This window comes from Rhinoraja longicauda, chromosome 9 (genome assembly GCF_053455715.1).
Source record: "Rhinoraja longicauda isolate Sanriku21f chromosome 9, sRhiLon1.1, whole genome shotgun sequence".
Classification (NCBI taxonomy): Eukaryota; Metazoa; Chordata; class Chondrichthyes; order Rajiformes; family Arhynchobatidae; genus Rhinoraja; species Rhinoraja longicauda.
The window spans coordinates 38,440,753-38,457,147 of record NC_135961.1 but is presented as its reverse complement, the minus strand read 5'-3'; the positions used below and the strand labels follow the sequence as shown (position 1 = coordinate 38,457,147).

General features: G+C 39.7%; 1 protein-coding gene across 4 annotated transcripts in view; it reads left to right on the top strand.

Annotated features, from left to right (window-relative positions):
• agpat4 (1-acylglycerol-3-phosphate O-acyltransferase 4 (lysophosphatidic acid acyltransferase, delta)) overlaps window positions 1-16,395 on the top strand; it is a 108,778-nt gene that overhangs the window by 72,748 nt on the left and 19,635 nt on the right. For all 4 annotated transcript variants that reach the window (XM_078405207.1, XM_078405208.1, XM_078405210.1 and 1 more), the window contains 5 exons: window positions 4,617-4,778; window positions 8,377-8,530; window positions 9,734-9,836; window positions 11,109-11,184; window positions 12,465-12,663. In XM_078405207.1, coding sequence (XP_078261333.1) covers window positions 4,617-4,778; window positions 8,377-8,530; window positions 9,734-9,836; window positions 11,109-11,184; window positions 12,465-12,663 — 694 coding nt within the window. The remainder of the gene's footprint in view (window positions 1-4,616; window positions 4,779-8,376; window positions 8,531-9,733; window positions 9,837-11,108; window positions 11,185-12,464; window positions 12,664-16,395) is intronic.

Here is a 16,395-nt window from a genome sequence, read left to right as displayed (position 1 = left end):
GAATATAAAGAATGTAAAAGGAATCTTAAGAAGGAAATTAGAAAAGTGAAAAAAAGATATGAGGCTGCTTTGGCAAGTAATGTAAAAGTAAACCCCAAGGGGTTCTACAGATATGTCAATAGCAAAAGGATAGCGAAGGAAAAAATTGGTCCATTAGAGAGTCAGAGTGGACAGCTATGTGCTGAGCCGGATGAAATGGGGGAGATATTAAACAATTTCTTTTCTTCGGTATTCACCGAGGAGAAGGATATTGAATTACGTGAGGTAAGCGAAACAAGTAGAGTAGTGATGGAAATTATGAGGATTAAAGAAGAGGAGGTACGGACACTTTTGAAAAATATAAAAGTGGATAAGTCTCCAGGTCCTGATAGGATATTCCCTAGGACATTGAGGGAAGTTAGTGCAGAAATAGCAGGGGCTATGACGGAAATATTTCAAACGTCATTAGAAACGGGGATGGTGCCGGAAGATTGGCGCATTGCGCATGTTGTGCCTTTGTTTAAAAAAGGTTCTAAAAGTAAACCTAGCAATTATAGACCTGTTAGTTTGACGTCTGTGGTGGGAAAATTAATGGAAAAGATACTTAGGGACAATATATATAATTATTTGGATAAACAAGGCCTGATTAGAAACAGTCAACATGGATTTGTGCCTGGAAGGTCATGTTTGACTAATCTTCTTGAATTTTTTGAAGAGGTTACCAGGGAAATTGATAAGGGCAAGGCTGTGGATGTTGTCTATATGGACTTCAGTAAGGCATTTGACAAGGTTCCACATGGAAGGTTGATTAAGAAGGTTAAATCGTTGGGTATTAATAGTGAGGTTGCAAGATGGATTCAACAATGGCTGAATGGGAGATACCAGAGGGTAATGGTTGACAATTGTATGTCAGGTTGGAGGCCAGTGTCTAGTGGAGTACCCCAAGGATCTGTGTTGGGTCCACTGTTGTTTGTCATTTACATTAATGATCTGGATGATGGTGTGGCAAATTGGATTAGTAAATATGCAGATGATACTAAGATAGGTGGTGTAGTTAATAATGAAGTAGAGTTTCAAAGTCCACAGAGAGATTTGGGCCTTTTGGAAGGATGGGCTGAAAGATGGCAGATAGAGTTTAATGCTGATAAGTGTGAGGTGCTGCATTTTGGTAGGACAAATCAAAATAGGACGTACAGGGTAAATGGTAGGGAATTGAGGAATGCAGTGGAACAGAGGGATCTGGGAATAACTGTGCATTGTTCCCTGAAGGTGGAATCTCATGTGGATAGGGTGGTGAAGAAGGCGTTTGGTATGCTTGCCTTTATAAATCAGAGCATCGAATATAGAAGTTGGGATGTAATGTTAAAATTGTACAGGGCATTGGTGAGGCCGAATCTGGAGTATGGTGTGCAGTTCTGGTCGCCAAATTATAGGAAGGATGTCGACAAAATGGAGAGGGTACAGAGGAGATTTACTAGAATGTTGCCTGGGTTTCAGCACTTAAGCTACAGAGAGAGGTTGAACAGGTTGGGTCTTTATTCTTTGGAGCGTAGAAGGTTGAGGGGGGACTTGATAGAGGTTTTTAAAATTTTAAGAGGGACGGACAGAGTTGACGTGGGTAGGCTTTTCCCTTTGAGAGTGGGGAAGATTCCAACAAGGGGACATAGCTTCAGAATTGAGGGACAAAAGTTTAGGGGTAACATGAGGGGTAACTTCTTTACTCAGAGGGTGGTGGCTGTATGGAATGGGCTTCCGGTGGAAGTGGTGGAGGCAGGCTCGATTTTATTATTTAAGAGTAAATTGGATAGGTATATGGATAAGAGGGGATTAGAGGGTTATGGTCTGAGAGCAGGTAGATGAGACTAGGTCAGAGAGAGTGGTCGGCGTGGACTGGTAGGGCCGAACGGGCCTGTTTCCGTGTTGTAGTTGTTGTATGGTTATATGGTTATATCTGCGCCCGGGATGAGGTGTTTCACACTAGGAAAGGGGTAAAAGACGGGGATAAGGAAAAGGAAGACACATCGGGAGTGCCTTTCCCTGAGCATCTTCAGAGAGGCATGCTCCTGCCTCTACATCTTTAAAGATGTACCTGGAAGCTAAAAAGTTCCTAAAATATTGGCCAGAGACCCACCAATTTGAGCAGGTAGATAATCTCTGGATCCACTGATGGTCAGTCTGCTGTTCTGGTGAATGTCGCTTTCACTCTGATCTTAACCGTTGATATATTCCAGGTGGTAGTAGTAATGATCTGTAGCACCTTTCAGAGTTTGCAAAATGCCACTAAGTTAAGGGTGTCATTTTCTCTTTTGAAAATGTATTTCTTTCTATTTTAATAAAGATTAGCAGGCAAAGAGGTAGATTTTTCAGGATTACAACTAGCAGATGGAAAATGCAGCTTGGGTTGATGTTGGAGAAATTAAAAAGAAGCTTCTCTGGAAATACTGTCAGGATAGCCACAGGCCAGAGTTTCACTTGAAGACTGTGACCTATCTGCTCAACTTCCAAGCAAACACAGCCCGAATAATGTTGGGGCTTGCCACACCATAGCTTGTGAATGTCTCTTGTCAAGTTAATGTGACACTACTCGGATTCCAATGGGAACCATCCATGTCCAGCGGAGGCCACATCGAGTGCTCTTGAAACTGAAAGTCATTACTGTTGCCAGTTTGAAGAACTGGGCAAGCTATCGGCATAGATAGGGTAAACAGTTTGCCCCTTTTTCCTTAGGATGGAAAAATCAAATACACGAGGGCCTTGCTTTAAGGTGAGAGGGGCAAAGTTTAAAGGAGATGCATGGGGCAAGTTTGTTTTTTTTTAACCAGGGGGGATATTGAGTGCCTGGAACACGCTGCTGGGGGCACATGCAATAGTGGTATTTGAGAGACTTTGGGATAGGTACATGGAAATGGAAGGACATGAATTATGTGCAAGCAGCTAAGAGTTCATCTTGGCATCATGTTTGGTACGGACACTGGGCCAAAGGACCTATTCTTGTGCTGTCCGGTTCTCAGCTTCATATTTGTGATTTAGAATATAACATCCAGTTAGTAACTAATCAGTTTGTAGCATTATGTTAAAAGTTGAGCACACTCCAGTGATGGGATGACCTTAATTCCCTTTTAAGGTTCTCTGTCAATGTATTTGTTGGCTGGGATGTAACAGAACTACTGGTAAACCAGGGACCCTGAGGCAATCTAATTACTTGTCTCTGCAGGCACACTGCATGTGTTGCAACAGTCTAGACTAGTTGGCCCAGGGGCAGCTGAGGACATTGTTGGAGTGGTAATGGCTTAAGCATGAATGTTGTCATCTTGAGAGATGCACAGAATTGGAGGTTCGCTGGGTTGGAGCATCAAATAGACAATAGGTGCAGGAGTAGGCCATTCGACTCTTCGAGCCAGCACCACCATTCAATGTGATCATGGCTGATCATTCTCAATCAGTACTCCTGCCTTCTCCCCATACCCCTGACTCCGCTATCCTTAAGAGCTCTATCTAGCTCTCTCTTGAAAGCATTCAGAGAACTGGCCTCCACTGCCTTCTGAGGCAGAGAATTCCACAGATTTACAACTCTCGGACTGAAAAAGTTTTTCCTCATCTCTGTTCTAAATGGTCTACCCCTTATTCTTAAACTGTGGCCCCTGGTTCTGGACTCCCCCAACATTGTGAACATATTTCCTGCCTCTAACGTGTCCAACCCCTTAATAATCTTATATATTTCAATAAGCTCCCCTCTCATCCTTCTAAATTCCAGTGTATATAAGCCTAGTCGCTCCAGTCTTTTAACATACTACAGTCGATAAATGACTGGAGAAAACATTTTGACTCCAAACCTCTCGGCAAAAGAGAAATCTAATACATTTAATGATTTCAGACTGGGTCCGGCCACACAAAGCAGAACTTGGTAGGTAGTCAATTGAGCTACCATTGCAGCATTGTCTGGTGACTCCACTTTAACATTACAACAGCTGAGACCTCTTGCCTTGATATCCTACCCTCATGGTTGAGTTTGCATCTTGTTGATATGGATCTATTCATTATTTGCCTTCTGGGAAGTATGTATTGTGCATTAATCAGGGGTCATTTGCAATGTATGGTAGAACAGATACTTCTTGCCTTGGAACCATACACCAATGAAGCAAGCTCTTAAGCTTACTGCATGGATCTAAACCGTTATTTTTCCTGCATCTCCATCAACTCCATCCTCTAATTACCCTGCTTCCCACCTAATGTGGAACATCCTACCAAACAGCATGACTTTGGCACAAGGGAGAAACATTTGGTCACAGAATGTGCATCAGGGGTCAGGATCAAGCCCCCAGTATCTGGATCAATGGTATACTAGTAACAACCTAATTTAACACCCAATTTTTCAAATAATTTTCTACAATGTAAAGTCCTCTGAAAAGAGAATGATTTACTTTTGAGACGTTGCTGCTTAGATAGTAAATATTTTACCTCCTTTGGTGGCGTGAAAATGACCCCAACTCCATCTCTTCCAAAATTCAGTGTTTGCATTCTGTTTGCCTTGAGGGACCATGTATGCATTGTCTATCTTGCTATACTTTGGTTTAAAAATTTGTGCTCCTTGGAACAGAATAAGTGTTCACGTAACTTTTTCATTCTTTCCTGTGTAGAGTTCAAAAGTACTTGCCAAGAAAGAGCTGGCATATGTTCCTCTGATTGGTTGGATGTGGTATTTTCTGGAGATTGTGTTTTGCAAGAGGCAATGGGAGGAAGATCGCAAAAACGTTGTCCAAAGTTTGCTTAACCTCCGGGATTACCCAGAAATCTTTTGGGTAGGTATAATGATTTGTGTTAAAAACAATCTGAATTGGGTGTGCCTTGATTATTACTAGGGTCTGCCTTAATTATTACTAAAAATAACATTATAAATTCTTCTGTTCATTTGATTATATGTCTGTTTTTGCACAGTTGGGCTATTGAGTGAAAACCTAACAAAATATAAATTTTAGAAACATTTGGCAGCAATACCTATTGCAAAGTAAACACTGATATTTATTAAATTGGCTTACAAAGTGGCATTGTGCAGTGCAAATATTTACACTTTAAGATATTTACACTTTAAGATATTTACACATAAGATGTGCTTACTATTACTGAAGTATTAAAGTGTGCCAACAGCTGAAATTAGCATGTACATTATGTGGGAAATTGGGATAATTTTAAATGTATTTTTTCTCAAAACTTTAAATTTGAACCATCAAAAAATGTTACAAATGTGCTTTAATGATAGTTCAGTTTTTGAGATCTGAATATATCTCAAGCTAAATTAGATCCCTACTCTAAGCTCAGTGGTGATGCCCTTTGTAGTCTGAGAATCTGCCAGCAGTTCTGTAGCTTGACCATGAAGAATGTTAGTCAGTGTCCTCAAAGATGACCAGAACTTTTGATACCACAGGGAGAAAAAAAGGATGACTAAAACGTGCAGGCCATATCTCCTTCCATAATGGGGATGACTTCATGAGAAAGCTTAGCAATGGAAGTTCAAGATTACCATTGATTGCTGTTAATCCTGTTGTTCCTTACTAGCTGCACCAGGGCACTCCTTGTGGTTGCTACCGCAAAGAAAATTAACTGTTACAGCACAGCCTGCAATTATCTTGCCATGTTTAATTCTAGCTGTTTGGATGTATCTGTTCCACGAAAAAATTACCAAGGTAAAGCACATAAAAGCAGGCAGTTTATACTTCTCACTAATGATGATTCTGGCAGTTCCTGCATTACTGTTCGCAGCTGTTAAAATCAGTAGCCTGTACTCTCATCCTATGAGGAGTACTTTGAAGTGTAGTCACAATTTGAGAGTCAATCTTCTAAAATCAAGCTTTGATACTAAATGTTCCAAATTTGTTATTAGTATTAATAGGTTCTTTTCCCTTTGATGAAAGCTATGTTTATGCTTTTCTAGTTATTTTACTGCTTCTTCTCTTTGATGCTACTGCATCACTCTTTCTGCCTTCCCTCCTGCATTGTGAATTGCATCTCCACTCCCAAATTTTATTGCCTTTTTATTGATCCACAGAACTCTACTAAGTGTCTCATTTTCACATAAGGCTTCCTCACTGTTTGCTCATATACTTTTCTTTAAACTCAGATGATTTTGAAAAAGTCCATTTTATCACTCTGAGTTTGGTATTTTTGCTTTTCAGCACCTCTGACTCCTTGTCTGCTTCTGTCGTTGCACTGGGTCAATTCTCTTGCTATAAATTGTTATTTCCTCACTTAATTTTGAGAACTAGCTGATGAAATCTAAATGAGCAATGCAGGAAATGTGAAATAAGGCTACACACCCTGGAAATAGACCCCATGGAAGGCAGCACTTATAGAGAGAGGGACCCAGTCAATGTTTCATGACTATTCATCTGAATGGGAAAAGCTAGACTTAAAATACCTTTTAAGTTGCAAAAAAATATTAGATAGCCAAAGGGAACGTAGAGAAGGTCACGAGAGAATGGATAACAAAAGTGTTGGTGGAGTTGTTTGAATCAAATCTGCAAAGTAGTTTTAGCAAGACACTACCAGCCTTGTTAAGCTATTTAAATTACCAAACTGCATTCAGGGAGTGAGTTGGCTGAACGTTCCTTGTCTCTTCTAAGGTTGCAGTCGGGTTGGCTGGAGTGGGTTTCAGACTTTTAATAAGTTAACCTCTGACCAGACCCCAACCTGGCTGTTCATGGTTGTTAACATTTAGACAAGGTCATTTATTTAAGCTGGAAGCTGTAGTAGTCCAAATAGCAAGCTTTCTCCAAAAAAGTTTACTTTCTTTAACATCCATTGTTTTCAATGTTTCAGTTAATTTCTAATCTCTCTTGCTGTAATGATTGCATAAGTGTCGCAATTAATCAAAGATTTTTCTGCCAAACAGAAAGCTACTATTATCAGAGAAGTGTATTTTATCAATGTACGTCCTGAAATATCTGAGCTATTCTCACGACAATTATTAACAATGATAACAATTTTAGTAATCTACATCAAACAAAGACGCTAAATCCAAGGAGCTGTAGGAACAGTTGCTCTTTTTTTCTTTTAATGATACCTTTATAAAAATAGAAGTAACCATTCAGGTCTGAGCCTGTTCTGCCATTCAGTATGATTATTTCTTTTTAATTGCTTTTGTCATTGTTACGTACTAAGATGCAGAAAAACTTTATTTAATGTATTATCAAGGCAAATCATTGCCATTCATGAGTGCATCAGGAAGTACAATAGAAAAACCAAAGTGAAGAAAATAGTGTTAGAACTGCAAAGTGCAGTTTAAAATAGTACAATTACTCCAAGGTAGATTGGAAGGTAAGAACATTTGTTCTGTTCCTGTCAATTCCCCAGATCTCTTCTAGCATTTTGCATCAAATTTATCTCTAGCTATTTCTCCCACTTTCACAATTCCCTACCTGCCCCCTCCCCCCCCCCCCAAAATCTCCTTCTACCTACATCCGTTCCTCTGGCATCACAATTCAAGCCTCTCTTCTTATCTCCTTTTGTCTCATTTTCATCTCTGACAACTGTCAATCCATCTGCCAATTATCCCCATCGCCCATATTCACCTATCACTTGGCAGATCTTGTCCTGTCCCCATCTCTCTTCTAGCTTCCCCCCCACCCCCTCTCCCCCACTCCAAACAGTCTGAAGAAGGGTCCCGACCCAAAACGTCACTTATCCATGTTCTCCAGACTTACTGAATTACTCCAGGACGCTGTGTTTATTATCTCTGACAACTCTACAGCCAATTTAATGAAAAGAGCTCCCATTAGTGAAAGTATAACTCAAGTGGTTCGCATTACCACAGACCTTCTTTCATCTGAATAGGATTCATTTGTAGAAATTAGAGATTGGTAGTCATCCTTTATTGTTAAACTGGTACCTTGACCTTGGTGCCTATTAAATATTTATTTTCAAAACAGTTTTCTGTGAAAGGTTACTTGATCCTGATGTTACCACTGAAACACAACTCAAGCTTAATTTTGTGTAGGAAAGAACTGCAGATGCTGGTTTAAACTGAAGATAGATACAAAAAGCTGGAGTAACTCAGCGGGTCAGGCAGCATCTGTGGAGAAAAGGAATAGGTGATGGTTCGGGTCGAGAGTCTGAAGAAGGGTTTCGACTCGAAACGTCATCTATTCCTTTTCTCCAGAGATGCTGCTTGACCTGCTGCATTACTCCAGCTTTTTGTGTCTAATTTGGAGTTAGATTTTGTTTGCAGCAAGGTACAAATGGAATATCTGATATTACATTACTTTTATAGCAATGAGATTATGGTGTCTACAATAATGAATGACAAAGATTTAAGGTTATTATTGATTTCAGCTTTATATATTGTATTGTATTGTACTGACTCTTTTATCCATTGCCCGTTCTATTATCTTCCCTGATTTGCAGTTTCTGATTCACTGTGAAGGAACACGCTTTACAGAGAAGAAACATCAGATTAGCATGCAGGTGGCAGAATCCAAAGGTTTGCCTAAGCTAAAGTACCATCTTCTCCCTCGAACAAAAGGTTTTGCGCTCACTGTTCAATGCCTGAGGGGTGTAGGTAAGGGTGCTCTACACATCTGCCTGTTTGTGAGGGTTGGCTTACTGGGGCAATATTTTGTGTTTATAGAACTCAATGGTTAATTTTCAGGCAATCCCAATAATAGACATTTTGCTGCCAGATATTGTTTACAGTGGTATCATGCAACTGCTAAGATGGTAGAAGGCAAAGTAGATGCACCAAAGCATTTTCCTGTCCAGCAGTTCCTGTTTCCCACAGGGCTTAAGAAATGGGGTAGAACCGCCTTGTTGTCCTTGTAATGCTGAATTATTGATGGATCCTCAGAGTGATCTTTCATTCTTTGTCCTAAACTGAAGTACTGTCCCCTTGCTTAGGTCGGTGTAATGGCATTAGTTTGAAAAATAGCTGGGGTGCTTGATGTCCTGGCCAGAACTTGCCTCTCAGTAAACAAATGACCTTGTGATTTCACTTTAATGTACACTGTAAATCTGTAACTTTGGGATGTTATAAAATGAATATGTTAAATAAATGTAAGTTGTTTCGATACTGATAAGAGACAATCCATTCAAGAGAACTATGAAGCAATCTATGCAGAAATGAAATTCAAGCTCTTTTCCATCACTGTCGTCGTTGCTTTAATTCCGGTAACATGTGACTGGTTAATTTCCATGTATTTTCACTGTCAAGTTTATTTTGCTGGAAAATTTGGTATTGGTTTATTATTGTCACATGTACAGTATAAAACTGTCCAGGCAAATCATGCCATCCAAGAGAACATCGGGTTGCACAGGAGAAAATAAAAAGTCCAGAATATAGTGCTACAACTCGAGAGAATATGAAGATTTTCTTTTTTAAGTACAAGGGCCACAATGAGTTTAAAAATAAAAAAAAGGAAATTCATCTCTGGCAAATGGGAGGTCCATTCAAGAGTCTGATAACAGTGGGGATAGAAGCTTTATTTAAATCTGGTGAAATCGTATAGTATCACAAAAATCACATCTGTAACAAATCTGTAAAATAAGAAAGTCCCAAACATACAATATTTATAATTTGGTATATATCGACAAGACTATAAATCAGCAGTGAAATATGTCAGCCGTATGATTTTGTGAATGGATTTATGTTGAGCTTAACCTGTTATAATTCTGTTATTGGTTAATGTTAGTTGGATATTGTACAATTATAAAATTAATTTAATATGCTATAAATTGCTTTGTTTTCACCTGGAGTTGTTTCCTCTAGTCCCAGTTGTGTACGATGCAACACTCAATTTCAGAAATGGTGAAAATCCAACCTTACTGGGAACTTTACATGGAAAAAAGTACCATGCAGATCTACATGTTCGGTAAGATGCCAAGGTGTGTGTGCATGCACACTCTACTATTTTAATAAGGGAATGGGGGATAGATGGAAAGAGGGTTCGGATACAATGGATATGGGGTACAATATAGAAATTAAGAGTACTTTTGGGAATAATTTTCCAGTCTCATTCATTTAAATTCAGACACTTAATTCCTGTCAGGCAAGGAGGCCTGCAGTACTGCATCTGGGAAACGTGGAGGAAAATGGAGTGCTCCATTAATAGCCATTAATGGCGATGAAGGGGTCAGTGATTGATAAATGGGAGAATCACAAAAGATTGGAAAAATTGAATGTAACAGGCCCTTAAGAGATCTGGTGGAAGTGAGATGATTCCTGGGTGTGTCGAGCAAATCACTAGATAGGGAGGGGTTGTATGAAGAAGATTTTGGAGAAGGAGTATGGTTTTGAGGAGATCAGGAGGGGTGGGGCAATGGTATGTTGGCATATAATCCTCATTTGAGTAGACCAGAGATATAGAGCTCTCATGGGCTTTGAGAAGATGTGCACTGAGAGCGCGGTGAACAGTTCTTCTGATAAGAAGTTAGACTGAGCTTATCTGCCAGTCTAATGGTCATGGAGAACACAAAATTTTGAAGAAAAACAGGAATTACTGGTGTCCTGAACAATATCTACTCTTTAACTAACTCCTATAAACCAGATAATTTGACAATTTTTATTTAACAATTTGTAGGACCGTGCCTTTGCCCAACGTTTCCCATATTACCCAGTGATGGGTTCAAATTAGTTTAAATGTATTTAAATCATTGTTAAATGTTGCAAAGTTGCAGTGCTATATGCAACAATGATCTGTTGTCTTTTTTCCTAATTTTATTGAAAATCCTAATGTTGGTAAGATTTTCCTTTTTTCCGTTCAAAAAGGAGACACTTCCATCAGTATGTAATAAAAAATATGCTGGTTTATACAAAGATAGACACAAAATGTTGGAGTAACTCGACAGGACCTGAAACATCACATATCCATTTTCTTCAGAGATGTTGCCTGACCCACTGAGTCTCACTGACCCTCTGAAGAAGGGTCTCGACCCGAAACGTCACCCATTCCTTCTCTCCTGAGATGCTGCCTGCCCTGCTGAGTTACTCCAGCATTTTGTGAATAAATACCACTGAGTTACAAAAATTGATTCTTTTTATACAAAAAAAAATCATTTTGTGTCTATCTCTTCTATCTGTGTTGCCTTTCGGACTTATATGGAAAGCATCTGGAAACCTATTGACATTTATTTTGGATCTGCAGACGGATCCCAATGGAAGAGATACCTGAAGATGAAAAGGAATGTGCTAACTGGCTCCATAAACTCTACCAAGAAAAGGTAAGGTTATCTCATGGTGGCGAAGATATATTCTGTGATGACAAACATTTATGGTTTTATTTGTACCAGTTCTTGTGAACTCTTAGTAAAACTATCCTGTGTCTATAAAGAAAAACAAATGATAACTTAGCTTTACAACAATTTAAGAAACTACGAGTAATTCTGAATTGCTTTTGGGTTGTTTGCCCACACTACAACAGTATGCACATGTTGCAGATTGATGTCCAGTTCTTGATGGTACGAGATGTGAAATGGGTCAGTGAGTCTGACATTGCCAAACGGTGTAACTAATTAGAAAAGTTTGGACAAATCTGAACATGCATTACACATCAGTTGTAAACCAGTAATTTGCAGCAGCCACCATATCCATCACAATGGTCTCAAACATTCGTTCATATTTATCGGGCTGTCCACTAATCATGCATTCATAATCTAAGGAGGGCCTGTAGTTTTTCACTCACTTTGAGGTGGTACTTCAGTAAGGACGTAGTTGCCATCTGCTTCACATTTGTTCCTTCCTTGAGGTCATCAAAGAAAATTGCTCCCTTAACCTCCTGCTGCGAGGCAATTTTCCACTTTATCTCTTTCTCCCATCCAGTCTGGGTAAGTTGCAGCTCTCAAAATATGAAATCTTTCAGGTTACAAAAGTGACCAGAATTACCTTGGAGACATTATAGAAATAGTGTAGGAGCCATTTTGCAGTTATTAGTTATTTTTGCTTATTAATATCATTACCTTGAATTCTGCTGTAGTCCGGACACTATAGAGTTAATGCAATGCTTACGAAGGGGCTGGGCGGAGCCAGAGTACGGGCAGTTGGGTACGTGCTGACAGAGTGTGTGAGCTGGGAGGTGCTGACAGCGGGTCAGCTAGAAGCTTCGCCAAAAGATTTATCAGCCATGATGTAATCGCCTGTAAGTTTTATTAACTAGAAGATTAATACAAACTGCGTCGAAGCTATATCTGGCAATTCGTAACGATCGCATAGACTGGTAAGATATGGAATTTTACCTAGCAATTAATAACCAGTCGATGACAAGACATATGCCAATATGTTTATTGCACCTTCAAATAAAGAAGACTAACGATTAAACGTCAAGGAGGATCTCTGTTATTATTCGTTTGAGTCATTACACTTATCGCTGACCCGGTCTATGCAAGTAGCAGCTTGGGAGCTAATTGATATAGACGAAGCTGGCCGCTACAAATAGCATGAGCGGAATTTTGCACAGAAGTGTGTTTTTCACTAAGGAGTGCCATCCTATTTCTTATTTTATCAGGATCTTCTGCAGGATGAATATTTCAAAAAAGGCACTTACCCAGGCACTCCAATCAAACCACCAAAACGACCGTGGGTCCTTGTTAACTGGCTGTTTTGGTCTGCACTGCTGCTGTTTCCTTTATTTAAGCTGGTTGCCAACTTGATCATCAGTGGATCTTCCTTGACCCTAATTACTTTTTCCCTAATCATCATTGTGGGTAAGTCATGAATTACAGTTTTGGGTTTCTGTTCCAATCTGCATTGTGCTCAGCATTTCATTTGATTTGTCAAAAATGAACAGGCTGTTTCTAAATACCTAAAACAAAATTAACTTCATTTCCTTCAGGTTGTGGCTGCACAATGTAAAATGTTTTACTTTTAGATCTGTTCAAATGCACACCCGCTTCATTTTTCCTATATTTGATAGCAATTTATATTTCAGTCTGAGTTAGGATTCTGTCACAGAATCTGGGACTAAACATTTAAGAAATCTTTGCATGCAGATATTTGATTATAACCTATGCATGTGTAATCTTGTAGGACTGGCATTGAGGTTGGAGGGTGATGGTCCTCAATCCTATTTAATTGCATCCTTTATTTATTTACCTACCACGTTGATTTTACCACTCTGCCTATGGTTGAATCATGTCTGATCTGAAATGGTGCATCAGTATTTACTATTTTGTGGGCAAATATAATTGTGGAAGGGGGTGAACTTTTCTGATTTAAAAATAAATATGTATGCTTAAGTTAACTAGTTTCAGCTTGGCAATGTTGAACCTTAGAAACAGGGAATTGCAGATGCTGGTTTACAAAAAAAATGACACAGTGCTGGAGTAATTTAGCAGGTCAGGCAGCATCTCTGGATAACATGGACATGTGACTTTTTGTCACATGAGGGGAGAGAAGAACTGAGGGGAGAGAAGAAAGCGGGACAAAGCCTGGCAGGTGATGGGTTGGTAGGTGAGGAGGGTTTTTGATAGGAAAATGGTTGGCCAAAGGCCAGAGATGAAAAGACAGAAGGTGTGGGACAAAAGGATTGAAGAATTGTGAATTGTGTAGCTAGAGGAAGGAGTCGTGTTCAGCCTAGATTTGAGTAGGAGACAGAAGTTTCATTTGTCAGTAGCTGAAAGAAAATAGTGCAGGAGTAAAGAGTGTTGTTTCTGGCGGAGGCAGTATAGTGGTCTACTGGGAGGGATGGGATGTCATTTGCAGAGGATAAAAAGGTAAAGGTAGACTTATTAAAAGATTGGTTAATTGTTTAGTGGACAGAGGGTGAGAAATGAGATGGGCCTGAAGAAATGGAGCATTTGAGTTCAGAGCTAATTGAGTGTTGAAATGCTGGGTTTGGGTGTTAGGAAACTGAAGGGGTGAAATGTGGAAATTTAGCTGTTGGCTGCTAGCACTGAATGCAACAGTGTTGCTCTCCGTTAAAATCAGTGTATGCAGAGGTGAGTCTGATTGGCAATTGCTTGCGCAAGCAAAGTCAGATATATCCCTCATAACTTGTTGGAGGCTAGGATAGCAAGGGGAATAACAATGTTGAAGGAGATAAGATTTCCAAATATGTTAGTTTACAATTTTGTTGAAGGAATCTACTTTAATCATATTGATAATTTGTGTTAAATGAACAAAATTGAAATGAAAGTGTAGTTAACCTGGAAAGTACAAAGACAATGTGTAGGAAGGAGCTGCAGATGCTGGTTTAAACCGAAAATGGACACAATGTCTATTTTTGTCTCAGCGGGTCAGGCAGCATCACTGGAGAGAAGCAATGGGTGACATTTTGGTCGAGACCCTTCTTCAGACTAGAGTCGGGAAAGCTCACCCATCCCTTCTCTCCAGAGATGCTGCCTGTCCCACTGAGTTACTCCAGCATTTTGCATTTATTTTAAGTACAAAAACAAAATTGTTTTGTGTTGTATTAAAAAATTGTATTTTTCCTGAATTATTTCCATTTGATTAAGTTCAGGGCATTTGAACAAATAACATTTTGGTTCTGAAAACCATTTGGGAGATTAGCTATATTTAAAAATTCACACCACTAATGTAGTATTAACATTGTACTTGATTGTGAAGATGTTTAATATGATGTAAATAATCAAAGTGACTGAGATGATACAAACTATTTCTTGCTTTTCAGAAAGAGAGGGTCTGAGCTATAGGGAGAGGTTGAGTAGGCAGGAGAATGAGGAGTGATCTTATAGAGGTGTATAAAATCGTGAAAGAAATAGATCAGGTATATGCACAGAATCTCTTGCCCAGAGTAGGGGAATCAAGGACCAGAGGACATAGGTTCATGGTGAATGGGAAAAGATTTAATAGGAATCTGAGGGGTAACCTTTTCACACAAAGAGTGGTGGGTGTATGGAACAAGCTGCCAGAGGAGGTAGTTGAGACTGGGACTATCCCAACATTTAAGAAACAGTTAGACATGGATAAGACAAGTTTAGAGGGATATGGACCAAACGCAGGCAGATAGGACTAGTGTAGCTGGGACATGTTGGCTGGTGTGGACGTTGGGCCGAAGGGCCTGTTTCCACACTGTATCACTCTATGACTATGACTTGGTGTTATTGTTCTATTCTAAATAGAAAATGAGCTGATAGTAAGCTGAAGTGCATAAATGTTAAAGTAAAATTAATGAGTAAACATTTGATTATCTACAAATGTAGAAAATGCCTGAAGAATTTCTAGTGCTTTTTTTTGTTAACTCTAAATAACCCACAGCCATTGTTAATTAAAAAAATATTTGATTTACTTTAAATTCAAGGTTTCAAGGTCACTTTATTGTCACATGTACCAATTAAGGCACAGTGAAATTTGAGTTACCATACAGCCATGCTAAGTGAAAAGCAACAAGACACACACCCACATAAAAGTTAACATAACCATCCACCGCAGTGGATTCCACGTTCCTCACTGTGATGGAAGGCAATAAAGTTCAAACTTCTTCCTCTTTGTTCTCCCACGGTCGGGGTAGTCAAACCATCCACAGTCGGGCCCATCGGGCAGCCATCGATGGAAGCCCCTGTCGGGGTGATTGAAACTCTCCGCGGCATGGAGCTCCTGAGTCGGCTTCTTCTTACCAGAGACCACGGGCTTCACAATGTTAAAGCCCACAGGCCCTGCAGTTGGAGCTTCAATCCATGACAAAGGGATCGCAAACTCTGCGATGTTAAAGTCTCGCAGACCCCCGCAGCTTGGAGCGCCGAGTTGGTCTCCAGGAAAGGCCGCCAACTCCACGATGTTAGGCCGCAGTAGGGACGGAGATATGATATGGAAAAAGATCGCATCTCCGTCGAGGTAAGAGGTTGAAAAAAAGTTTCCCCCACCGTTGGTGGCAATCAGTAGTCCAGGTTTTGTTCAGTAATAATAGTTTTTAATTTAATGTTAAATTGGTTTGCAATATGCTTTGCTAAATATGGTTCTATAAAGCAAGTTGACATTGTTGTGTAGTATGGTGGGGTGGCAGTTAAATGTGGCTGTCTTGTGACTCCAAGGGCTTACTTTTGAGCCTGACTTTGGGTGCTGCCTGTGTTGAGTTTCTGATAGGTGTATTGCTTTCCCCCCACATTTCAAAGACTTGCAGGTGGGTTAATTAGCCACCTTAAATTACTTGTGGGGAATAAAGAGAATCAAAGAGAAGTTGTTGCACATGAAAGAGAATAAGCTACAGGGAAATAAGGGGTGGGGGTGGGGGGGGAATGCACTGATGAGATCGTTGTACTAGGATTGTCCTGTTGGCGCTGGCATCGATACAGTGGACCGTACTGCCATATCCTGTGTGCGATACAATATGGTTTCTGTGGATATATTGATGATCATAAAAAGACTATTTTATGTTGTTGTGAAAACCTTTTTTAACATTGACAACTTTAAGCAAAATTATCACCTCAGAAAAAGCCTTGTAGACCCTTGGCCTGATCTTTAAAACAATTCTTGTGCAA